Source organism: Perognathus longimembris, chromosome 2 (genome assembly GCF_023159225.1).
Source record: "Perognathus longimembris pacificus isolate PPM17 chromosome 2, ASM2315922v1, whole genome shotgun sequence".
Classification (NCBI taxonomy): Eukaryota; Metazoa; Chordata; class Mammalia; order Rodentia; family Heteromyidae; genus Perognathus; species Perognathus longimembris.
The window spans coordinates 47615390-47642363 of NC_063162.1; the positions used below are offsets into that span (position 1 = coordinate 47615390).

A 26974-nucleotide genomic window follows, 5' to 3' on the forward strand; every position below is an offset into this window, starting at 1 on the left:
TCTGGAATCTCAGGGAAATGGGACAGTAAAGAAGTAACATAGACAATAAAAATGAACCAGTGACTCCAGTATTTCCACATATTTTTAGGTAGAGTATTGAATGTTTAGAAATTCCCAACAAAATTAAGGTAGAACAAATGTTGGGAAAAGAAAGAGGTTCAGAAACAGTCATGTGGTGGAATTTTCAAAATACTCAAAAAACTAATAATTATTTTTGTTTCCAGATGAAAGTTAATATAGAAGGCATATAGTGTTTTGAACAGACTCAATAACCAATCAATCTAAAACATACTTAATTTCACAAATACACATTTCAAAAATCATTAATGTTTTGGGTGATATCTTCAGACTGATTGAATAATTATTTAAAGTTTGAGTGGAAAATTAAGATAGTACGTTTCCAAACAGCAAGACATCTTTGTAACTCTGGGCACATCCTTTTTTTAATTGACATTTTGTGTTTCCAGCTGTTACTACTTTTTACAAACTTAGAAAGTATTGTTTATTATTCCCTCTCATATCTAGCTTCTGGTGCTCATTGTACAGAGATATAAAACTGGGAATGTATGTCCAGAGCAAGAACTATTCTGACCCCTGTATTTTCTCCTCTAGAGAGTATCCAAAGACAATGAAGATTTACAATCTTAACACTTTGGATTTTTAATTCCAGAGTCACATTACTCCTTGACAGTTTTCACAGAATATATAATTTTCTTACCTGCTGTTGGTACAGATTACCAACTGCTCAGGTTCAAATCAATCAGTTACCACAGCTGGATTTAAACTGAAAGGATGTCTATAATGTCGGCACTCCTAACCAAGTGGAGGTGTGCACATGTCATGGACCTCCTGCAGACCAAGAAGTACCTACCTCTAGCTTCAGAACATCATGCTGAAGTTTACGCTGAAATTCGAGGAAGTTTTTGATGGTCAATTTCCCCTTGAGATCGGCTCCAAAAAAGTAAGTTGTGAGGGCTGAACATAAGCCAGACTTCAGGGTATTACCAGTAGTAGGGCGATCTCGGTGGCGCATACCCATACTGGTCTGGGAACGAATGATACTCTGAACCTAAAACAGAATCAAATCCCCAACCAGGAAAGCATTAGAGGAAAGAAGCATGGAAAATAATAATAACCATTGTAGACTATGTTTGAACAACCATTATCTCCTTTTATTTATGTGGTACCAAGGAATTGAACCCAGGACCCCATGCATGCTAGGCAAACACTCTACCACTAAGCCACATTCCTGACCCATTATCTCTTTTTAACACATACAATAATCTTGCCAAGTTAGTCCCATTATTAAAGGCCTCATTTTAGGGAGGAGGAGATGGGGGCACACAGAGTTGGATGACCTGCTCAAGGTGAAGAACCAGGATTCTAGCACAGATAACCTACTTTCATAGTTAGGATCCTCTTAGGAAATCTCTTCAGAAAAGAGTAAGCAGTTGTTTTGGGGAGACAAACAATCTCTTTCACACAACTAGGACAATGATTAGGCTCACACTAATATCTTCTATGTCTCAGTAAACTTGAAAAAATTATATTCTTCTCACTACAGACTCTTCAGATATTGATATGCACCTGTCACTCTAGCCACACAAGAGGAATAAATAGAAGAAGTACAGTCTAGGCTCTTCTTGGCATAAACTCAAGACTCTATTAGGAAACACAACTAAAGCAAAAAGGGAAGGGTATATGCCTTAATTTGTAGTTCCTAGTATGAGGTCCTGAGTTCAAACCTTAGTGCTACCAAAACAAGTAAGAATTATTATTTTTTTAAATTTTTATTGTCAAACTTATATACAGAGCGGTTACAGTTTCATAGTTAGGTATTGGATATATTTCTTGTACTGTTTGTTACCTCCTCCCTCATACCTCCCTCCCCCAGGTAGGAATTATTTTATTTTTTATTCTGGAAGTGCTAAGTATCAAGTCTAGGGCCCAAGGCCTAGTGCAGGCTAGGCAAGAACTCTATTATTGAGCTATATCCCCAGTCTCTACTTTTTAAGGATGCTGTGTCAGAGACTGGCGGACTGCCTAGCTCATTTACTTTATGATTTTTGTACAGCCATAGAACTAAACAGTACCTAGAAGCGTGCCAGTGCAAATCAGATGTGCTACTTCAGACCTGGCCCATAAAAACTATCCAACTATAATTCTCCATGCTGTTTCTACCTGGAAACCATATGATGCTTACAGGGTCATAATACATAAAGAGCCTGTATCCCTAAATCAGTGCTTGGAGAACTGTATATAAATCACCCATTTTGGGGTTTATGTAAGTAGTAAAACAAACTTACTATGTTAAGCCATTAAAATATGGTATTTTACAATAGTCCAAACTATTAATCTGCAAAATAATTTTATCTCATTGGTGATCCATTTTTTCAAATTCAAAATCCTTATAGGCTCCTAACTAAGTGGGTAATCTTTCAACACACAGTGTAATGAAGGAGAAAGAGCAGAAGCTTCCAAGTTCTTTTCCAGTCTATAATTTAATAGCTATGTCTGCCTAAGCCATGTATTCAAACACCCTGGTTCTTAGTTTCTTCATGTAGAGTGTGAACCAATAGTTCTTGTATTCACAGGGTTTTTATGAGAATGAAAGATAAGCATACCAATGTTTCTAGAGCAAAACATTTTCTACACACAATAGTCATTACCAATTTGATTAGACAATCATAATGTCATATATAAATCTACCATTGCTTTTTGGATCTAAAAGAAGCAGAGCTGAGGTTACTTTATTAAACCCTTTATTAACTTTAAGGCACATGAAAATGTGTTTTAAATATTGAAAGAATCTGCAACTACAACTTACCTGTTCAAACTCCTCCATGTCTACTTCTCCATCTCCATTCAAGTCAAACATCTTGAAGGCAATTTCAAAATTTCTTTGAGGAGCTGCAAGGAAAAAAAGGAAAACAGAGGTGGGGGGGGGGAGAAAAAATACTTAGAAAGTATTAGCCAAAAATAAATCATTTAAGAAAAATAACGATTTAACTCTAAAATATACCATCCAAGTCAGAAAATAAGCTTCCAGCATCCAACTGATAGTCTAAGTTTTTGTCTTACGTTTACATCATGTTAGCTTTGTTTTCTCTAGTCTCTCCATTTTAAGTACAGTTAGGAATTCTATACAAATTGTTCTTCCAGGAGTTCAAGCTGTTTTCTTTTAGCCAAAGCAAGTGTTTTACATATCCTAATACCATTTAGCTCAAGATTGCACAGCTAATATATAGCAGAACTGGAAGTTGAACTGGGATCAACACTGACTCCAAAGTCTGCAAATGTCACATTATGCATCATTGCTTTGATATGAATTCAGAAGTTCTTATCAGGACAGACACATACTTCTTGGGCTGATATGTTTTGATCTAAAAATCAAAACAACAAAACCAAAACATGACTCAGTACTTGCATCAGTGTTCCAAGCTGCTCATCTTTTTAAAAAAAATATTTTTTAAACTTCATTTTATAGTGAAGGTGATGTACAGAGGGATTACAGTTACATAAGTAATCAGTACATTTCTTTTTGAACAGTGTTACCCATTCCCTCATTTTCTCCTGTTTTTCCTCCCTGCTCCAAGTTGTAAAGTTCATTTCCAACATAGTGTCTTGTGAGTATGCTGTGGTATAGATTCACCCTTTGTCTTTTCTCCCATTGTTTCTCTGATTCCCCTTCCCTTCCCCATATCAGATAAACTTATATAGAAGACAAAGGGTACCATAAGAAAGTGACAACAGTGTTTATTTGTTTGATTGTATTGTTTAGTTTTGTTTCTCTTGTATTCCCTTCCTATGGTTGTACCCCACCCCCACCCCCACCATCACTGTATCATTTGAGTACCCCGATACTGTTTATACGGGTATTAGAACTGGGGAAGGGAAAGGGAATATCAAAATCGAGAGACAAAGGACAAAAAGACAAACCATTCCAAAAGCAATACTTACAAAACCATTTGGTGTAAACCAACTGCACAACTCTTGGGGGGAGAGGGGAAGGGGGAGGGGAGAAATGAGGGAGGAGGTAACAAGTTGAACAAGAAATGTACTCCCTGCCTTACATATGAATCTGTAATCCCTCTGTACCACACTTTGACAATAAAGAAAAAAGTTTAATTAAAAAAGTGACAACAGGGAATAAACCAAAGGAAAAACATGAAAGAAATAACTGCAAACAGTGCACTAAAAAATAAACCTCTTGTTTCCATATCTTGGAGTTCATTTTATCATAATTTTATATGGTCATATATACATAACTATTGAGCTATTGTGATCATCTCCTAGGACTATTCTAGACATATCATAATAATTACAAATGAGGGAAACCATGGAGCCTATGTTTTTTTTGGGTATGGCTTACTTCACGTAATTTGATTTTTTCCAAGTCTTTCCATTTCTTCCTAAATGGGACAATGTCATTTCTATGGAAGCATTGAATTCCATTGTGTATATATACCAGACTTTCTTGATCCATTCATCTATTGAGAGGTATCTGGGTTGATTCCATATCTTAGCTACGGCAAATAAAGCTGCAATGAACACAACTGTGCTGGTAGCTTTAGTGTGGCCTTGTTTGTAGTCATTTGGATAAATGCCCAGGAGTGGGATTTCTGGGTCACAGGGAAGCTCTATGTTTAGTATTTCGAGGAATCTCCATACTGTTTTCCAGAGTGGTTGAACAAGTTTATATATTCCCACCAACAATGTAGTAGTGTTTCCTTTTGGCACCATCCCTGCCAGCATCTGTTACTGTTTTCTTGATAATGGCCATTCTAACTAGGATGAGGTAGAATCTCAATGTAGTTTTGATTTGAATTTCTCTTATGGTCAGAGAACATTTCTTCATGTAACTACTGGCCATTCTTATTTTCTCTTCAGCAAAGGCTTTCTTTAAGTCTTTAGTCCACTTATTAATTGGTGGTTGTTTCTTTGAGGATTTGTTTTTGGGGGAGTTTAATTTTTTGAGCTCTAAGTATATTTTATTTTATTTATTTATTTATTTATTTTTTTGGCCAGTCCTGGGCCTTGGACTCAGGGCCTGAGCACTGTCCCTGGCTTCTTCCCGCTCAAGGCTAGCACTCTGCCACTTGAGCCACAGCGCCGCTTCTGGCCGTTTTCTGTATATGTGGTGCTGGGGAATCGAACCTAGGGCCTCGTGTATCCGAGGCAGGCACGCTTGCCACTAGTCTATATCCCCAGCCCTCTAAGTATATTTTAGATATGAGGCCCTTGTCTGTTGTATAGCTAGTGAAGATCTTCTCCTAATCTGTGATCTTTTTATCTTGCTAGCTATGTTCTTTGCCATGCAGAAGCTCTGCAGTTTAATGCAATCCATCTATCCAGTCTTTCTTTGATTTGTTGTGTTTATTATGGATCTTTATTTAGGAAGTTTTGACTTGTGCCAAGGAGCCCTAGTGTTTCCCTGTCACTTCCTGTAATATTTTCAGGGTATCTGATTTTACATTGAAGTCTTTGATCCATTTGGAATTGATTCTGGTTCAGGGTGATATATAAGGATCTAACTGCAGTTTTCTACACATGTACAGCCACTCTGCCAGCACCATTTGTTGAAGAGCCTGTCTTTCTTCTATCTAGTGTTGTTGGCTCCCTTATCAAAGATTACATGGCCATATGGCTGTGGGTTTATTTCTGGGTCTTCAATTCTATTTCATTGGTCCTTAGGCCTATTCATATGCCAGTACCACCAAGTTGCTCATCTTGAGATATTTGGTATCAAACAATCACTAATGTATTTTCAAAGAGATAGGACAAATGCATCTGAGAGACCAGTGTCATTATGGGTCTCCATTTAGTATAACCAAGTCTAATGCACTGAGAATAATTCTGAATATGACAAATGCATCTGAGAGACCAGTGTCATTATGGGTCTCCATTTAGTATAACCAAGTTTAATGCACTGAGAATAATTCTGAATATCGACCTCTTTGGATATGAGTGCACTTTCCAATTCTTCTCTATTGTTTCACACTTGGCCACTTTGCTCTTATATGTAATTTGTCCAATCTTTGTTGATATCTGAGATTGTGGCAAAGGCAGAATATATAAAGAGATGGCAGTGATAATGGAGAGGAGGGAACAAATTTGAAATACTTTAAGGCAGAAATTACATAACTTAATGATGAGTTAGGTGTGATGTGTTGACAGTGAGAAGTGCTGACAGCGTGACTGGCTTTGACTACTAGGTAGCTTGGATGTCATTTACCAAGAAATAAAACAGGTATAAAGGCTTGATGTAATAAAACCAGTTCAGATGGGATCTGCTTGATCTGGAGGGTCCACTCAGTTAGGTGGAAACATGGAGCAGAGGGTAGAAGATTAAGGCTGGAAGCGGCTGGCATATTACATGGTTAGCTGGGAAGAGCCTGAAATGAAGCTGCTCAATGAAAACTAAAGGGTGAGAAAAGGTGAGTGCAGGTGAGATGAGTAAGAATGATGAAATTTAAGGTACAAGGAAAGGAAATGAAATAGTGACAAAGGAGGTGGATTTCCAGTATCAAGAGGAATGCAGTCCAAATGAACAGAAATTGGAAAAATGAGAGCCAAGCAACTAAATACAGAAGCATTTGCATTCACTATCTCCCTTGATTACAAAGGTTACTAAGTGCTTAAAAGTTTAGCTTTCTCAGTACTTTGTATTCTTACTGCCCTTGCTGCACACAAAGGCATGTGCAGAGATCATTTATATGACTGAAATTTCCTATCAAATCATGATTATATTTCCTTCTACAACTAAAGCTGAGTTAATTTTACTAATAAAACATCCAACATTTCCTCTGTCTTTCTATCCTTGCTTAGTTTCTTGCACACTGAGCACAGAGCTGTATGTGGAGCTGCTCTGAGCATTTATTAAAGTATATGTGAGGACAAATCCAGAGGCTGTGCTTTCTTGCTGTGGTCACTATCGAGGCAAGCTGGGCCAGCAGCCTTGCACATTCTCCTCTGGGCATCACCACTGTGCTCTGGAAGGTCTTTCCAAGAGGAATCCCCTCAGCCTGTTCAATTTGCTGATCTCTGGCGAAGCTCCCATCACCTGCCTTCAGTGAGATATGCTCTATAGAAAATGCTCAGGCAATTCTCTTTGAAACTTCCTTGCTTTCCTTTAAATGTAGACTCCACAGCATTTTTCTTTTAATCTAGCTGTTACAGAAAGCTTAAAGTGTTCTAGGGCTATGCTAACTCATGACCTGTTTCCATAGAAAGGTTCTGAGAGAAGAATTCTTTTGAATCCTAGGCTGCTTATAAAGCAAACAGTGAGGGGGAAACCCTACTAAAAATAGTATAATCTGCTTTCTACATGATTTCCAAAATGGTCTTACCATATGTTGAAACTGATTAAAATTTCCATGACAATCTTTGCTTTTAGGATGTGAAGCAACATTAGGTCTATTCTGTATTACAATCCATTTTTATAACATTGTTCTGCCACTAACAATAATGATAGCAACAGTAACAACAACTTCAGATCTCCTGAAGCACAAACATTTCTACTTTGCTTTGATAATAAGAAAAAATGATTCTTTTCTGTGTGTAGCAAGTCAACCAGACAGCAACAACATTGCTGTCTTGAGACTTCATAGCTCTTTCACCTACTGTTCTTTAATAGAAAATGTGCAGGACAAGGGCTTGAATTCTGGCTTTCTTCAAAACACAATGAGTAATGTGCCACCTTAAATTCATTTTTGGTAATACTGATGGATTGCTGAAAAGTGAATAGATTATATTCTTTTTTCTTTTTCCCTTTTATTGTTATTATAAAGGTGATATACAGAGGGGTTATAGTTATATAAGTCATGTAATGAGTATATTTCTTTTGTTTGTTTGTTTTTTGCCAGTCCTGGGGCCTGAGCACTGTCCCTGGCTTCTTTTTGCTCAAGGCTAGCACTCGACCACTTGAGCCGCAGTGCCACTTCCAGCTTTTTCTTTCTTTTTTTTTTTTTTTTTGCCAATCCTGGGCCTTGGACTCAGGGCCTGAGCACTGTCCCTGGCTTCTTCCCGCTTAAGGCTAGCACTCTGCCACCTGAGCCACAGCGTCCCTTCTGGCCGTTTTCCATATATGTGGTGCTGGGGAATCGAACCGAGAGCTTCATGTGTAGGAGGCAAGCGCTCTTGCCACTAGGCCATATTCCCAGCCACTTCCAGCTTTTTCTATATATGTGGTACTGAGGAATCGAACTCAGGGATTCATGCATATGAGGCAAGCACGCTACCATTATGCCATATTCCCAGCCCAGTATATTTCTTTTTGGATAATGCTGGGGCTGGGAATGTGGCTTAGCAGTAGAGTGCTTGCCTAACATGCAGAAAACCCTGGGTTCAATTCCTCAGCACCACATACACAGAAAAAGCCAGAAGTAGCACTGTGGCTCAAGAGGTAGAGTGCTAGCTTTGAGCAAAAAGAAGCCAGGGGCAGTGCCCAGGTCCCAAATTCAAGCCCCAGGACTGGACAAAAAAAAAAGTCTAAACAGGTTTCTTATTTACTGTTAGCTTGAATCTTCAAAGAAAGAATTCCTAGAGGGAAGATTGGAAGGGGTGGAGAAGAATGATGAAAAGGGTGGCACTGATCAAGATGCACTGCATTCATTCAAACTGATTTGTTGAACGGCAACTCCTTTGTACAACTACTTAAATATAAAAATATAATAATAAAAGAATCCCTACCAATTTCATTCCTGTTTTAAAATGAGGCAATAGAATACAGTGAGGTAATTAATACGTTGTAGCAGAGAATTCTGAGTTATAAAAAAAATTTAGACTATAATTTTCTACACAAGGACCAACCTTTCAATTGAATTTGTTAGATTATCGAGTCCCAACTTGATTATCAGAGATAGAAGTCACTACTTCTGAGGCCTAAGCATTGTTGACCATATTATTAAGTTTCTCATACAGAGCCAAATCAACTCAATGCAGCTCTTGCAAGCTGTTGTGTTTAATTTTTTTGAAAAGTGAAAAAACAAACAACCAATATGCATCCTCCCCTGTATGTTGGATCACTGAGTAAATATAAAGCATTATCCCTTTATCAAGGTTTCTCAAGATTTGCCTCAAGCTTTTCAACATTCTAACAGCTCACTTCTAGGGAATTTTTAATGGTCAGCGTCTCCCATAAATGCAATATCCTGAGTATAATCAACCTAGGACAAGACTGCATTTTTAGCAGAATGGACCAGCACTGATATGAGGTCCTGGTGTCTTTCCTTCTACAGAATGCACAATATTGCACTTAAAAAATGTCCCACAACTTTTCTGAATGCTTTAAAGTATGATGGTGGGGAAAGTATAGAGAAAATTGTTCCTTTGCAGTGTGTATATGTAAAGGAGGAGTTTCCATGGTCCAATTTGTTGTAGTTGTAGTATAGTATTGCCTTGGGATGATTAGGCTTTAAAAGAATGCTATACAAAATGAAAATATCTAAGAATCATCTTAAACACACTTAAGCAATAGTAGACCAATTTTGTTTTCATTGACCCAGGCTGGCTTGTTAAGTCTGATTTTTAAAATCAGTGTGTGTGTGTGTGTGTGTGTGTTTGTGTGTGTGCGCGTGTGCACACGCACACACGTATTTCTCAAATGTTTCATCTGTGCTGGAAAGGACCAGTGGGAGGGCTCTGTTGGTGGCAGTGAGGCCATAAGCATGGCTGCTGCTGTTGCTTGGTATGCATGTAGGGTTGCAGTCCTTCTAGGACTTCAAAGGCCTATCTCCTTGGCTGATTCCCTGAATAGCACTTCAGATTTTCTTCTATCCAGAACACAATTTGTGTCCTTTTCCCTTATTCTGAAACCAAACAGAAAGAGGACAGCTATCTGGAGAGCCACCAGAGCCTTTCAGCCATGAAATCAAAGACAGTGGTCCCATTTGGGAACTCAGCTGAGTTCAGCTGTAGTCTCACTATGCTGTTTAGCAGTCAGAGCTGTTGGCTAGGGGAATTTTGCTAGGTTGGCACCTTCTGGTCAAGGTTTGCTTTTGCCTCCTATATTGTTAGTGATGCATGGAGCATAGCTGGGCTCCAGGGCCAATGCAGGAGTTTTAGATCAACTGCATTTAGGGATGTTTCTCCCAGGGGCCACAGCCTTCCAAACCTTGAGGAAGAGAGGCAGTTACAACAAGCCACATCACCCAGATGATTAGTAATGTAGACTTTGTATTATCCTGATATTGCTTAATACTCTGGAGGCAGCCTCTGAAGGAGATAACCATGAAAGGAGTGGTCTAAGAGCTTCAAAGGAGGATGAACATGGTGGACAGACACACTGTCTTTCTCAGAGGATTCTGTGGCTGTCATCTGCAGCTATAGTCAGGCAAAGAAGGCTGCTGCAGGGCAACAGAGTGGTCCAGTTGAGCCCTCCTGGCCCTTGGAGAGTAACTGCTGGGCTACTGGCACATTCTGCTGTGCATAGCCCCAGTGCTGAGGACACCTACTGTGGATTTGTTGCCTCATGAACTAGTGTTCAAGATCTGCTTGGGAACTTCGAGTGGAAACTATGTAATGGTTGAGTTCACTACTTGCAATCTTACCTTGATCAAGATGTCTGATCTACACTAGATTTTCAAGGCCAGAGACCATCCTGCACAAGTGCTTAAGTCATTTTGTTCAGCTGGGTCCCTGGAACAGCCTCTAGGCCCACCTCTACTGCTGACTTAGTTAAGAGTTGAACAGAAGGGAGAGCTGCTTCTTCAGGAGGGTGCTCCTAAACTGCAGCACATCAAGGGCACATTTGGGTCCCTCCCAGAAGCTGAAGAAGACCATATTGATAAAGAGGGAGATCTGTTGAAATGTACAAAGAAAGAAAAGTGGAAGCAATTCATCTATGTTTCCTAGACTCAGGTATCTGGGGCCTTCTGTTTTTAATGTGAAGACTTAAAAAGTAATGGAGTGTGGGGCACCGGCCTGCAGCTTTAAGAGGCAGTCCTAGCAGGCCTGCCTCTTCTCCAGCCCTGGGGCCACGTGGCTGTTAGCCCCACCTGCTTTCTCCGGCTCCAGAACTGGAAGGCTCTAACCAGCCCCGCCTCTCGCCTCAGACCTCGTGTGAGCCAAGATGGCTGCTGGTCGTGAACCCAGAGGCGGTCCTGGGGGCCAAGACATAGATATAGGCCATCCCTTAGGGAGGTCCCTCAGAGTTCCACCCTGATGGACAGCTCAGGCATCAAATCACAGCCCCTACGTAGGTGCACGTACCCCACCCCTTCCGCCGCCCTCCGACCCATGTAAAAGAACAACTTATTGCCGCCATTAAACGAGTCTTAGCGCTAACTGGCTCCCGGACTGTCTGTGTGTCCTACGACTAAAGGGGCTGGGGTGGCAGTTTGTTGGCCCTTTCCTCTTCTTGGCCCGTCAGGGTGGGGCGTGTTTTCCTGTCTCTCCTGCAGGACAGGAGAGCCCGGGAGGCTGAAAACCCTGGACACTGGAGTCTTCATTTTCTGTTCATTTTAAGATATGTTGGCTTAATAGCCTACATGGGCCTTGAGCTTCCTTCTGTTTCTTCAGCCTCCCAAGTGCTGGGATTATATATAGGCCCGTATCAGCACACCCAGATCCACTCTCTAAACTGCACAAGAAGCTCACCATACTCATGGCCCCAGGAAACTTCCCCTCTGACAGGATTCAAGATACCCTGTGTGGTCTAGAGATTCCCAGGCTCTGGCGTCTACAGATAGTGATGGAACTGAAGGTAAAGAAGCTAGGAGAGGGGCTGGGGATATAGCCTAGTGGCAAGAGTGCCTGCCTCGGATACACGAGGCTCTAGGTTCGATTCCCCAGCACCACATATACAGAAAACGGCCAGAAGCGGCGCTGTGGCTCAAGTGGCAGAGTGCTAGCCTTGAGCAGGAAGAAGCCAGGGACAGTGCTCAGGCCCTGAGTCCAAGGCCCAGGACTGGCCAAAAAAAAAAAGAAGCTAGGAGAGCCCAGAGACAGAAACAGAAATTGGCTTGCTGGTTTCCATGGCAATCTCCAGCCCAGAGATCTAAGTTAACACTGCAGATATGGAGCTAGAGCAAGAAAATGCCCCGTTTTACAGGTTTGCTACGGCACTCATGCTTAGGGAGGATTTTACCCACTGTGTGACCTCTTTCTGCTTTCCTCCTTTCCAACTAGTCTTCACAGCTAAACTACCTTCAGCTTTGAGCCCCTGAACATTTCAGATGGTCCTATTATCGTCTCAAGAACATAGCGGTAACATCTTACACCTATCCACGTTTTACGTGAGAAGCAGCCTTGATGGTAAGAACAGCAGTGACTGGCAGCATTTGGCTGACCACACTGTGATAACATTGCTACCCTGGTCAGAAAGCCTGTTGCTCTATGAGTTTGTGGGGAAATATGGAAGAGAATACAGCACAGAGGACTCAGTCTCAGTGCTGGTTTTCAGTGCTGTCCAAAACTAATCATATTATTTCTCAGGAGTTAGTCCTCTGCAACTAAATACATTGAGAACCACTTGTCCCAGAAGGTTGAAATGAACTTTTCCAGATTCGTAGCTTGATCACTTATATATCACCTTCTTTCCTTTAGCAAGAAGGTCTTTTCATGTGCTTTTTAACACCTCTAAGGCATAGGGAGACTGAACCCAGAGCCTTGCTCATGTTTGGCACTCTACCATCAAGATTCCATGCTCAATACCATCAAGATACTAGAAAGGTGGTGACAATAATTTATGCTCTCACCAATTCAAATAGTTAATCCTGCTGTACAAGTGGTTTTGGGACCACCATGGATTTGGTAGTCAGATGAGAGAAGGGGGAACAATTTGCCATTTTAAAAAGGTCATCAATATTGTGTATGTGTATGTGTGCGTGTGTTGTTGTAGCTCTGATATAACTGTAACTGAAAACAGGGCCTTACGCGTGCTGATTAATCTTTACCCCAGTTTTCTGGTGTCTTTTAGACCTCTGGGAATGGTCTACATTTAGAAAAGACTTTACCTCAACTAGTTTTGGGAACAGAACCCAACTCTAGGCTAGATTAAGTTTAGGATAGGCCTAGGAAAAAGCTGCCCAAGATGCAACATACGGCCATGTTTGTGTACTTCCTAGACAAACCTGTGTTCTGGTATTTGCTAGTCTACAGTCAGTCACTGGTATTCAGGACCCCTTAAAATAGGAGTAAGTTGTGGTTCCTAATTGCACTAACTTGGAAGGTTTTAGTCAGAAGACTCATGTTTCTACTCTACCAAATTCTGAACATTAAGGGAAAACACATAGAAATTTAATGCTTTCTCAGAACAGACTTAAAATTTATATTGATTCAGTCTTTCTTATATTTGAAAATCCTTATTTCTTATTCATTTATTTAATGAAAATTGGTGAGGTTCTTCTAAGTAGTAAGAAACAGTACATGTTAAGAACTTGAGTTTTAAACTTCATAAAAAGATCATGAGACTTGTTTTGGAATTCCCTCAGCCACACTTCAGCCACACAAGTACTTTATCCTTCTCACAAATGCTTTTCTTCCAATGAACTTTCTCTAGAAATATATGCTAATTCTGACTCAAACAAATAATAACAACTTACAATTTCACATGTGAAGAAAAGAAATGGCTGGTTTCTATTTTACAGTACACAGCCTAATTTAGAGCTTTATCTCAGCCTCATTTACGAGCTGACTTTTGGAGAGCTGCCAGAATCAGTCTTTCACTTAAATTGGTCTTCCTCACAACATTACTTGACAGCTGTACCACAGGAAGAGCATTCAGTGTCAGTGATGTAAACAAACCTGGATATTCTGTGTTCTGGGGAAAGAGATTCTACAAGGCAAACTAGTGCTGTCTCTTTCCTTGTATCAAGGTTATGTTGTACCATACAAATATACAGCAGAACAAATTCACTGCTATTTTATGTCTGGGCTACATATGTCTGTGGGACAGAACCCCATCTCTATCTTCATAGTTCTAAACAATGCTTATCTGTTGTATGTAAGTTTATCTGTTTGAGGGAGGGTAAGAGGAAGTAAAGAAATGGTAGGACAAGGGGAGAACTAATTCAGCAGTGATACTCACTAGACACTATATTGAAAATGAACTATACAACTTGTAGGGGAAGTGAGTTGGGTGGGAGAAAAGGAGGAGAAGTGATACTTCAAAAAGAAATGTACTCATTCCCCAGCTTACGTAACTGTAATACCTCTGTACATCACCTTTACAATAAAAACAAATAAGAATAATAATAAAAAATTAAAACAACAACAAAAAAAACAAAGCTTATCTTCATTCCAATAACCAGAGATCACATAAGGCAAACAACTGCTTATCCTAAGATTCAATCCCAAGATTCACACAGGAACCTATGCTAATTTGAAGGACCCTCTTTACATGTGATTAGGCTTGGCAGTCGACCCCAAAACGATTTGTTTTCCAGTTTAATGTCTAAGTAGAAAAATTTGGTTATTATAAAATATTTTCTAGCTTTCATCATGTCTATATACATATATACATGTATAACAAAACTATTATATTTTAAGCACTTTTAAATATTAACCAGGATGCTGAAAGTGCTTTGAGTAATCAATCTTTTTAGAAAGTACACTAAGCAGCCATTGAGAAAATCCTTAGATATTTATTTTATTTAGTCAGCAAATATCTATGGAATAGTTACTATGTACCAGATACTGTGCTGGTTACTGTCTCTAGAACAGGCAGAAATGAGGGAAGCTATCCAATAACAACCACCATTTCTTGCCTTGATCCTTTTGTACATCCTTCAAATCCCCAGTACAAGGGATAAGCATTTTCAAAACTTGTTCCAGAAGCAAGTAGGTGACACATGATAAACTCTAAGCATAACCAAACACTATAAAGTCGTGGGATTTAAGGAAGGGGCCAATATATTTGATTCTAGATCAGTTTCTAAGAGCAAATGGTAAAAAAACATGGTCAGAGACCATAAGCAAAGGTCTTCAAATATAACCAATCATTAAGGGCTAAATACCTGCACAGCCAGTCCAACTATCTGCAGAATGAAAACAGGGCAGGGTAGGGCCTATGGAGGACTGGGACAAAAGATAGAGAGTTGTAAGGAACTGTGATCAGGGACAAGTGTCTACAATCTGCTGGAGGATAATAAAGGAGGGAATATGTATGGCTCAAGCACATTAAGGGCCATTCAACACTGTAACCAGGGTATGGAGTTAGATGGGTAGCTTTTTTCTATTCAAAAGAATTGTTTCTCACTCATCTGAACTAAACAGCTTGGGTCATTGTTGATGCAAAGATGTAAATTTCAACTTTTTTTTTTTATAACAGCTAAGGCTACTGAAATTTTCTCAAGTTATATCTGGCTTCAAAAGAATTGAAATATCATCAATAAATACTTGATATATGTAAACACATTGCTGTTGCTGTGACAGAAGTTACAGTATCACAAGACCAAGAATTAACCAAAGAAACAGGTTATGCTAGAGAAGGAAGTTACTGGTAAACATTGAGATCCTTTTGAGATACACTTCATTATGTAAAATATTAGTATTTTTCAAATTCTAAGCAATATTGCAGGCTAAAATATCACCGAGGAAAAGATTAACCTTCATCTTCATTGTCTTACTCTTGATAATTTCAATTTAGCAATAACAGACATTTCTGAGACATAAAAATTATAAGAGTAAACTTAATTTTCTCTATAACTTCCTCAACTGTGATATATCAGGAAGACTGATTTAAAACTGCCTTAAATTTGTTGGGGTGTGCTTATAGTTTTCAGCAGATCACACAACCTGAGAAGCTTATTTCATCTGTAACTTATTTTCATCTGTAATATCAGATGGAGTATTACTAATAAGCACCATTCTTCCCAAGTCACCACATGTTTTCTGATCTGCTTTTCACTATAGTTTGTCAAGAAATAAAATATTACCTAATTTTACTTGTGTGCAGTTCTAATTTCTCAATAGGCTTGTACATTTGTGAGGAAGATAGAGCCCAGTGATTTAAGTTTCACTAAGCCAAATTCAGCTATATTGAAAACAGATTTAATCCAGAATTTCCACTATTGTGTGAAATCTAAAGTAGTCAAAATCAAAATACAATGAATTGTGCTCGATATTTTTAAACTTCAAAGCCCTAAATATTGAACATGCCATCAGGTTCTTTGTTTTTGCTTTTGGCATTTCTTATGGCTTTTCAAAGATTAATAGTAAAAACACAGGAAGATGGTTAATAATTAACTTTTACAAGTGTTTTATTTTTGCCTCTCAATCTCCTCTTCTAAAATTGTTTCATGCTATTAGACCACAGACCTAACAATTTTAGCTAGAATGCATATAGCAATAAAACATAAAACATATCCATAATATTCCAATGGACAAGATCCAAACTTTAAGTTATAATGTCCTCATGTAGTGACTTAGTAAGAATGATCCAAATCAATAAATAATATTCATCGTTTTAGATAAATAGTGATAAACATTTTCTATATTTGGTTATGGAGGGAGAACTCTGCCTTCTATTAAAAGATTTAAGACCATTGGCTAATGTTGTGGTTAGTGCAGAGAATTAAGCCATTAATAACCATATTCTTTCGTTTCTTATTAACCTTCTTTAAGGATCAGAGGATCTTTGGAAATTATTTGATACTAATAACTAGCCATTTCTTCATCTTGCCTAGAATAAATCTAAGTTTATTAATGAGTAGTTATCTAGTAAATATTTAATATTCTGACACAGATGATCATGCTGACAATGATTCAATTTAATCTATCAAAGATGATCAGAAAAATGAGGTACAAACAATAGAATTTGTGAATTAGAACATGGGGAGAACAAAAATTTACAAAATCTGAATTATATTACGAAACCAAGCTTGTTTTGAACTACATTAATTAAAACTCAGATTTCTTTCTCTCTATTGTCGTCAATACAGACTGAAGACAAAACATCTACAAGGACCATTTTGCATTTAGGTTCTCAAAAAAGTCAAGTCCTATGCTTGCAAAACTTTTTTTGGCAGAGGACAGGACTAAAAAAGCCAACATACTTTATCTTCTTGTTCTATTTCCCTGACACAACAAATACTTGAAGGACAATAAATATGATTGTAGTGGATATCATTACAAACTTGTGACTGCATTGTGCAATTTATAGTCTAGGTTGGAAATGGATAATAAGTAAAATAAAGGAGTCAATTACATAAAATAATAAACAATGTTAAATGCCAAGGTAAAAAAAAAACAGCATGAAGAGAGTTTCTGAAGAATGTGTATGGATGCATGTATGTAAGGCAGAATAAAAAATGTTTAAAATGTTAGGTTGACCAAGGAAGACCTTATATCCAAATCATGTACAGAGAAGAGTGAGAAATCCATGCCATTTGTTGTTAGATATTTCTAAATATCTGAATTGGTTGTTATTCTGGATGCAAGTAAATCTTATTTAGAAAAATCAAACCAAAGAAGTGAAATTTAACTCTATTTAATGGGACAAACTATACTGCGTAACATGATTTTTTTAGAAAAGCAGTTTTCTTAATTTTATTTTTTAGAAAAAGTAAATTGAGAAAGAAAAGAAATGATTTGCTATATATAATTGTTGAATATTATTTTAGATAACTAGTAGAGTTAAGGTATTTTGGACTCCAAGTTTCAATCCATTAGGGCAGACAGTTCGTGTTATTCAAAATGATGATAATTTCTTTAGTACTATGGAGCCCATAACTTTCAATGAGAATAACTAGTCAGACTCTACAGTCATGCATCATCTAGATAAGGTCCTCTGTACTGTTCTAGCTGGTTTTCTGTGGCCCTTAGGGCTTCACAGGTGAAAAAACATGCTAATACATTTCCCTAGTCCTAAACCACTTGCTAGCAAAGCTTTTGAAGCTTAAGGAATTGCTTGCTTTCTCATATGATAACTTGGAAACCATTTGCTCTATTGAGACTGTAATGATTTTTTGTTTACCCACAAGGAAAGAGAAGCACCAAATGTCTCATTTTCTGTCATCTGAGTAGCAATTTGAGCATGGACAAGAGCTGATGTCAGTGTAATTTCTGTGGAATATTTTCCCCTGTGACTTGTTAGGTAAAGTGGACAACACAGTGTGCAATCAAATTGCAAGGATGCATGAACAGCTTGTTATCTACAGGATTATTTCTGACCAGTCTTTTCATAGCTCAGCCTGAGAGAACAAGCAGACAGCAAAGTTATGGCTGTCACTGTTGAAATGTGAGCATAGCAGTAAAGCCAAGCCACAGGCAGCCAGATGCTGGGGTCAGTCTGGATCCAAATTCCAAATTACCTATTTAATCACTGGGGGATTAGGGGTAAATTCTGGAACCCTTTATATGCCTCAGTTTCCTCATTTGTAAAATAAAGATAAAAATATTATCAGACTAAAAATACAGAAAAAATTATCATTAGAGTTCCAGAAGAGAAAAAGTGGTTAAGGGAGTTACATAATGTGTTATTCTGAGGGTTCTGTTCTGGGCTCCTTCTGACACTTAGTAAAACATGAAAATAATAGGACTAAGCAGTAGATAAGTTAAAATCTCATTTCAGCTCAACAAACATTTACTAGGACCACCTCCATAGTTCATATTATTCAATTTTCCAAGTTGGTTTCATCAAAGCTGCATCATATCATTCAATGTAAAGTCTATCTGAAGTCATAATGGTAAAAACAAACCAACAAAAAAGAAACCAACCCTGCCAATTCTGGCCAGGTGCTAGTGGCTCATGCCAATAATTTAGGCTACTCAAAAGGCTAAGATCTGAAGATTATGGTTTGAAGTCAGCCAGGCAGAAAAGTCTGTGAGACTCTGATCTTCAATTAGCTACCATAAAAGCTGGAAGTGGAGCTGTGGCTCAAGTGGTAGAGCTCTGAGTTCAAGCCCTATGACCAGAAAAAAAAATCTGTACCAATTCTGGCTATTGCTTTAAAAATAAGATAGGAAGAAAAATTTTGTGATATGATAGTAAGAATAAAATCAAAGAGAGATATACTTACTGAACACTAGGCACTAAACTAGACCCATGTTCATAATCTCACTCCTCAAATCATTTGGATTTGGTATTGCTGAAATCTCCACATTGACATCAGATAAAATAAGAACAAATGAATCGGCTCTTCCAAAATCACAAAGGTAAGATATAGTGGGTCTGGGATGTCAGGTGAAATCAATTTTGAAAACATGTGCTACACCATGCTAATTTTTTTCACGTTCCAATTTTTATTTGATGTTTCAAATGTAGAAAAGTCAAGATTCTTACACCAGTTAGAATGAGACCATCTCAAAATTAGGCCATGCAAAGTAATTCAGAATGTGTACAACAATCATTTCTCCCCTTCAGTTTTGCTGCCATATACAATGAATGGCAGGACAGAAAATTGGCACCATGCTAATTTTAATAACACAATCTGAAGTCATAAATATGCTTTTATTTTTACTATTTGGATTGTCATGGCTAACCAGTGCATACTTATATTGGTAGATCTACTAGCCCACCTCATCTAGACACTGGGTGCCCTATTTGTTCTTTTCCCTGTCAACCATTAAACAGAAGGAAAGAAGGATGAAAGTAGCAGAGTCTAGGCAGGAACCATGTATGACATCTGTCTTTATAGTTAGTTTTATCTTTGCAAATGATTGGGTGTTTTGTTTTGTTTTTGCCAGTCCTGGGCCTTGAATTCAGGGCCTGAGCACTGTCCCTGGCTTCTTTTTGCTCAAGGCTAGCACTCTGCCACTTGAGCCACAGTGCCACTTCTGGCCGTTTTCTATATATGTGGTGCTGAGGAATTGAACCCAGGGCTTCATGTAAACTAAGCACTCTTGCCACTAGGCCATATTCCCAGCCCCATGGGTGTTTGTTTTATAGGTCTTATCTTAGCTAGAAAGAGCCCTCCAGAAATCACTTAGTTTAAACACACCAATCTAAACTCTTTGATTCGCTTTACGTATATTTTAATAAACACTGCACAGAGTTATGAACAGATTGTTTGGTAATCCTGCACAGTTAAAATATAAAAGTGCTCCTCCCATAATTGCACATTCTAAATTAACTTTAAAAAAACTTCTCTGGGTTGTAGGAGTCAACTTGGAGTTTTGTGTGTCCAGAAGTATTCCCTCAAGATTCAGAAATAAACTTTAACCATAATGACAAATAAGCCAGTTTTCTTCTTTAGTGGAAGGGCTGGGGGAACCAAAATGTGTCTTAGTGGAGAAGCAGTGACATGACTGAAGGCTACAGGAGTAGACAATACACAATTCTTTCTGACAGAATACAGACCATCTGACAGTTAAGGGTACCTATAACTTTGCAGTTTTTTTTAAATAAACTTTACATGATACGTTACATTTATTTTTTCCTTTTTGGTGATTCCACATGTGAATTACAGAAAGTTGTTTTTTCCTGTTTGTTTGTGTTTTTTTTTTCTTCCCAATTCTGGTGCTTGAACTCAGGGCCTGGCTTCTTTTTGCTCAAGGCTAGCAGTTTACTACTTGAGCCACAGCGCCACTTCTGGCTTTTTCCCACGGCTTCATGTATACGAGACAAGCACTCTACCACTAGGGCCATATTCCCAGCTCCAGAAAGTTTTTAAAAATGAAATTTCCTAAAACATAATTTTCTGACACTATCAATATGTGTTACTTTTTCACATAATCAAGGTAACTTTTTATAGTCCTGTATGTTTCTTATAAACAAATAAATGGAAACATTCATACTTACTGGAAAGAACTGTTGTAAGGAAAATGTAGTCTGAAAAGGATATGAGTCCACATTCTCCAAGGGTATAAAATATACTGCCTTCATCAGCAAACTTTTCTCGTTCCTGGGAAATTTTCTATTAAATGTAATAAGTCCCACCAAAAGATAAAAAAAAAGATATTGCAAAATTAGAATATAAATAGTAAGAAATGAATTACCAATTATCTCACAGGTTTATGAGGTTTACCCTAAGCATTTCTCTGATGGCCATTCAAAATCAATGGATCCTTTACAGATTTTAGATCATGAAAATTCCAAAAATCAAACTTTTTTCTTATAAACACTGGTTTAATAAGAACATTAGAAAGTAATTTGAATTTTATAACCCCTGCCACTGAACTTTTAGACATGGTTTTGTTTTTTCAGTTTTAAAAACAATCCACCTTTTTCTGAAGAGTTACACAGTATTACCAAAAACAAAAACAAAAAACTAAAAAGAAATCAGTACTAACTGCCCAAGAAAAATTACATTGCAAGTGATCACAAATGAAGAGGCAAAGAAATACTTCCAAGGTCCAAACAAATGCTCAATTTTCTGACATTCTAATTCAAATTTCTGACACACTAATTTTAATATTTGTTTTATAATCCTAAGACTAAGAATCTCAATTTTGGAATATAGAATAGTATGTAGAGTAAATAGCATCTCTGACAGATAATGCTAAATCAGACATGCACACATGTGTAGACATGAGGTTTAGACAAAATTTGATTATATTTACTGTGGATCTATTTAATGACACTCTCTACTAAAATTTGGCTTTTACTCTAAACACATATTCCATTTCTTTAACCTCTAAATCATGAAATGAGCTATTAGCGTCAGTAATAGCTTGTCTAATAAGTGGTTTCTCCCTGTTTTGTTTAACCAAACCTATCCTTTTTCTGAATTCCTAACCAAAGCAGAAGCTTAGTGATAATGCAGCAGATGTTCAAAAGCTGAAAAGGATCCACCAAAAGTGCACTTGGGAAAAATTTCTTTAAGTTCTGAACCAACCAAAGGCATTTTTTTAAATTCTGAATACCAAAATGTGGAAAAAAAAGAACTTTAAGAATCAAACCAACAAAGCGCAATCAAAGTAATAATCTCATGCAAGCACAAAATAAGAGGCAGCACTGCAGGCATAACTTGGGGAGGAGTATCATGAAAATGAAATCCACAAACACCACTACACCAGCATCCAGGCACACAACTATCCAATAGGTTACCTCTGTCTAGTGGAGATCCCATCATACACCACAAAGGAAAGAACACTAGTTAACTAATTGAAAACACAAGCACCATACAAATCTTCATGAAGTCAGTTTGTATGATCTTAATAAACTCATTCAAAATAACTTCTGTAGGGTACTGGCTTGTTCATAAGTAACCACAAACTGGTAGAAATCCACAAGTGAATGCCAACAAAACTAAATTAGGTTTTGATGGGCTGATGTGATTTAAGAAAGGGCTTCTCTGACTTTGATGGTGGCTGACTGAAAATATGGTCCTGTGTAACAGAGATTGTTCTTTTGATCTGAAAATAAAGAGCGAGCACACAGCCCAAAAATACTCTAATTAAGGTTAAAATATACACCACACTTTCCTACCAAGTGATTAAGCATAAAATTTCAGACCAAAAGAACTAGGAAGTAAATTACTCACTAGAAAGTTAATATCCAAATTCCTCAAAATAAAAGAAACAGTTACATGTTTTTATATTATCCAAGATGCTGCAAAATTAAACAGGGAAAAAAATACATGAAGTGAGAATAGGTCACCAAAGACTTACCATTACTAAAGCTATAAATGTATATAGAAGCCAAGTAATCAGTAATATAATAATCTCAAGGAGAGACTGCTATACATAATTAAAATAAATAGTATATTGAGAGCCAGAAGGGAAAAAAGCCATCAGACAGAGTGAAATGAGGTAAAGGATAACTAACCTAACACTACTTTTTCTAACAACATTTAGAACACAGAGCTGCCCAGAATATAACAAAAAAATCTAATTTTGTTGCTAATTTTAAATTCTGATATAATTCCAAACATGTAGATGAAAGGGTAGTTTAAGGAACTAGCATATATGTTTCATCCAGATTCACTAATAAACCACCTTATTTGCTTTATCATTTTGTCCAGATACATTTTTTTCTTTACACCACTTTGAGAGTAACCTGGAGATGTCATGCTTTTTACACCTAAATACTTCAGCCTATGCTTCCTGTGAACAAAGACATTGTCTTAAATGTCATAGTATAAATCTACTAAAACTAGGAAAATTCATAGCCATTATCTAGTCTATTTACAGTCAATTGCTCCAATAATTTCTTTTATAGCTACCCCACCCAAATTCAGAATGTATTTTTAAAAGTGTGGCTAGTTGTCATGTCTTTTTAGATTCCATTAATCTGGGACAGCTTTTCCTTGCTCTTTATTTTTTTCCTTTTGACTGCTAACTTTTTTTTTCTGGTCCTGGGGCTTGAACTCGGCCTGGGTGCTGTCCCTGAGCTTCTTTTGCTCAAGGTAAGTGCTCTACCACTTGAGGCACAGGACCACTTCTGGCTTTTTTGAGTAGTTTATTGGAGATAAGAGTCTCAGAGTTTCCTGCCCCAGCTGGCTTCGAACCACAATCCTCAGATCTCAGTTTCCTGAGTAGCTAGGATTAGACTACTGGTAACATTTTGTTGGTAATAATTTGTTGGTAAAATTGACAATTCACCATTTTGCCTACTGAACCATACAATATGAGTACTTTGTGTCTGGCTTCTATTACTTAATGTTTTCTAGGCTTATGTTATATCATAAGTCAGTACCTAATTTCTATTTCCAAATAACATTGTATTATATTTGTTTAGTCTTTTATATGTTGAAGGACATTTAAATGATTTCTGCTTTTTTGGCTACTGTGTATAGTGCTAGTATACACATTCATGTACAAATAACTTTGAATACCTGTTTTCAATTATTTTCAGAATGGAAGAGTAGAAATTGCTCCATTATATGGCAGCTCCACATTTAAGTTTTGGAATAATATTCAAACTTTTTTGATGGTGGTTTCATCATTTACATTCCCACTAGCAAAGGAAAAGGGCACCAACTAAGCCACATTCTTACAAGTACCTGATTTTTTTCTTTTACAATATAGCTACTATGGTTATGAAATTGTATCTCATTATGGTTTTGATTTACATTTCCCTCCTGTCTAACAGGTGCTTGGTGGCTATCTAAAGTGTCTATTTAAGTCTTTTGCCCAGTTTTGCATTGGCTGTCATTTTGTTGAGTTGTAACTCTTTGACATATTCTGGATACTAGATTTTTTTTACTATCTATATGACTTCCAAATATTTTCTTCTTGTCTCTCTGTTGGCTTTCTACTTTCTTGATAATGTTTCATGCTTCACAAAAGCTTTCAGTATTGGTGCAGTCCAAGTTATCTACTTTTCTTTTATTGCTTATGATTTTCATGTTGTATCTAATGTTCCAACCACTAAATCCAAAGTCATAGCTATCTTTTACTCTATAAGTTATACAATACTAGCTTCTAAGTTATTGACCCATTGTGAGTTAATTTTTATGTGAGGTAGAAGGCTCAAAAATATTCTACTGTATATAGATGTTCTAGGAACCCCACAGCATTTGATGAAGAGACAATGTTTTCACACTGATTAGGCTTGGTCCACTTGTTGAAAATCTATTTATTATAAATGTGTGGTTTATTTCTGGGTTCTCAACTGTATCTTACTATTTATATACCTCTCTTTATTTCAATACCACATTGTCTTCTTTATTGATTTTTCTGTTAGCTCATATGTGATTCTCCTTGTTTCATTTAGCTGTTTGGCTATAAAGGGTTGATTTAAAGTATTTGGGTGGTACATAAAATGTCTGTACTCCTTCAAGAATACTTTAATTTTTTTCCTGTGACTGGGCCATACTTTATTATTTCTATACAGGTACAATTCTTCTTCAAAAATAGGCATTTTGTATATTATGACATGGTAAATGGAAATCAGATGTGTTGCTACCATATATATGTATATATGTGTATATATACACATATATACATATATACATACATATACACATAAACTGGAGTTATTTTAAGTCTTTCATTAGATTGTAGAGAATGCAAAAAGTTGATTGACAGTTTGTGTCAGCATAATCATTAGTCTAGGAAAAATGGAGTTTCAAAGCTTCCTACTCTAACATATTTAATGCATTTTTCGGTCTTGACAACTTTAAAATGTGCTGGTACATTATATTTAGACTATCCCTTATTTTGAATTAGTCTCATGTTTCCTAGACTAGATCCACATATATCTATTTATATTGATACCTCTAATTCCATTCTAGGTTAAAATTTAGTCATATTCTTTATCCATTGTTACTTCTTTCTCCAGCAATAGGTTAGTTGGTTCCCATTGTCTTCAAAATATTTGCTAATGTGTTCAAGCTTAGAATATATAAAAGAGGGATCTCATAATCATCTCTGCAGAAAACAAACATATCTGGAGCTAAACATCTGTTACCATTTTAAGTAAAATTTACATGTAGCATGATGCCCAAGTCAATGTGCAATTCAGTAAATTCTGAAACATATATAATGGAGTGATCTATATTCATCACTCTAATGGTTCCTTTATGACCACCATCCTTTAAAAAAAAACAAAAATGTGGAATAATAGTTCAGAAGTGCACGTAAATTTAATGACCATTTTATACTTTGACATAATTCAGTCTCTAATAATCAATTGACTACTTTTTATTGCTAAGTAGTACTTTATTATACTGCTCAATAGTAAAATGAAAACATTAATGCACTAAGTATTGCTATTTCTATTTTGTATAAAATACTGTATATAATATACAGAAAGACTACCACAATTTATTTTTCCCTACTGATAAACTCTCATACTTTGCAGTTTCTTACTATAATCACTTTCCTCAAGGTTATTGTATCATTTTTTACATGTGGATTGGTGGATTCTGGGCGTTTCACATCACTGCCAACTTTTGTGATTTAAGTCTTTTTCTTCTTACCCACTTAAGTAGGCATTTTTAGTATCTCATTGTAGTTTTCATTTCCCAAATACTAAGTTAAATTGTGTGTGTGTGTGTGTGTGTGTGTGTGTGTAGGTATATGTACATATCATATATTGTTTGTTGGTTTTTTTTTGTCTTTCCTGCTAGTACTGGGGCTTGAACTCAGAGCATTAAGCTTTCTTTTTCTTTTTTTTTCATTCACAGCTGGTACTCTACCACTTGAGCCACACCTCCACTTCTGACTTTTTGCTGGTAACTGGAGATAAGAGTCTCTCAGGTTTATCTGCTTGGGCTAGTTCCAAACTGTGATTCGCAGGACTTAGCTAGGATTACAGGTGTGAGCCACCAGTGTCTAGCAGTGTTGTACATATTTCTTTAGGAAGTACCTGTTTAGGACTTTTGCCTACTTTTAATTGGTCTGTTATTTTGTTTAAATCTACAGTAGCTCCTATAGTCTTAATATGAACCTTAGTTAGTATGGTAGTCTGAGTTCAAGATGATTCAAATGAATTTTGTCAGTTGGTAGTCATATCCTTATAAATCCTGACTCCTCCCACACCGAATCCAGGTTTGTCTGTTTGACCAATAGAGCTACATGATGTGTGACATTCGAGGCCTGGTTATTAAAGGCACTTTGCTTTGCTGGGATTAAGTCAGCAGCCATTTGAACAAAATACTCAATCAAGCAAGCCTGCTGAAGAAACTATGGAGGGAGGATCATGAGGCCTTCTATCACCAGGTGGTACTATCTTACCAGACATTTTATGAGGTGAGCACTTTACCACTAGGCCATATTCCCAACCCTTACCAGACATTTTAGTGAGCCATTTAGTGGGTGAAAGTTCCTTGTGGTGAACCATACTCAGTTAAGCTGGGTGACAAAGGTTCTAGCCAACACCTAACTGTAATGTCATGAAAGCCTCAGATTGTTCCCAACTTTTTGATTGACAGAAGGCAGAGAAATATAAAATGATTATTACTATTTTAAGAAACTGTTGAACTTATTCAACAATAGAAAACAAATACAGAAATATGTATTAAAATATTTTCTGTGAGTCTGTGACTTACAATTTATGTTGGCAATCCTAATTTTTTTCTTTTATTTTCGTGAAGCCCAATTAATCAACTTTTCTTTAATGAGTAATTCTTTCAGTATGCTGCCTAATAAATTATTATCAATTTCTAATCCATAAAAATATTCTCTTCTACTTTCTTTTAGAAGC

General features: G+C 37.1%; 1 protein-coding gene across 1 annotated transcript in view; it reads right to left on the reverse strand.

The window, feature by feature from the left end:
* The window catches only part of Micu1 (mitochondrial calcium uptake 1), a 149765-nt gene that overhangs the window by 63057 nt on the left and 59734 nt on the right, over positions 1–26974 (reverse strand). Inside the window, exons 6-8 of the mRNA XM_048338988.1 lie at positions 20684–20798; positions 2828–2910; positions 872–1069 (exon numbers count right to left, since the gene is read on the reverse strand). Coding sequence (XP_048194945.1) covers positions 872–1069; positions 2828–2910; positions 20684–20798 — 396 coding nt within the window. The remainder of the gene's footprint in view (positions 1–871; positions 1070–2827; positions 2911–20683; positions 20799–26974) is intronic.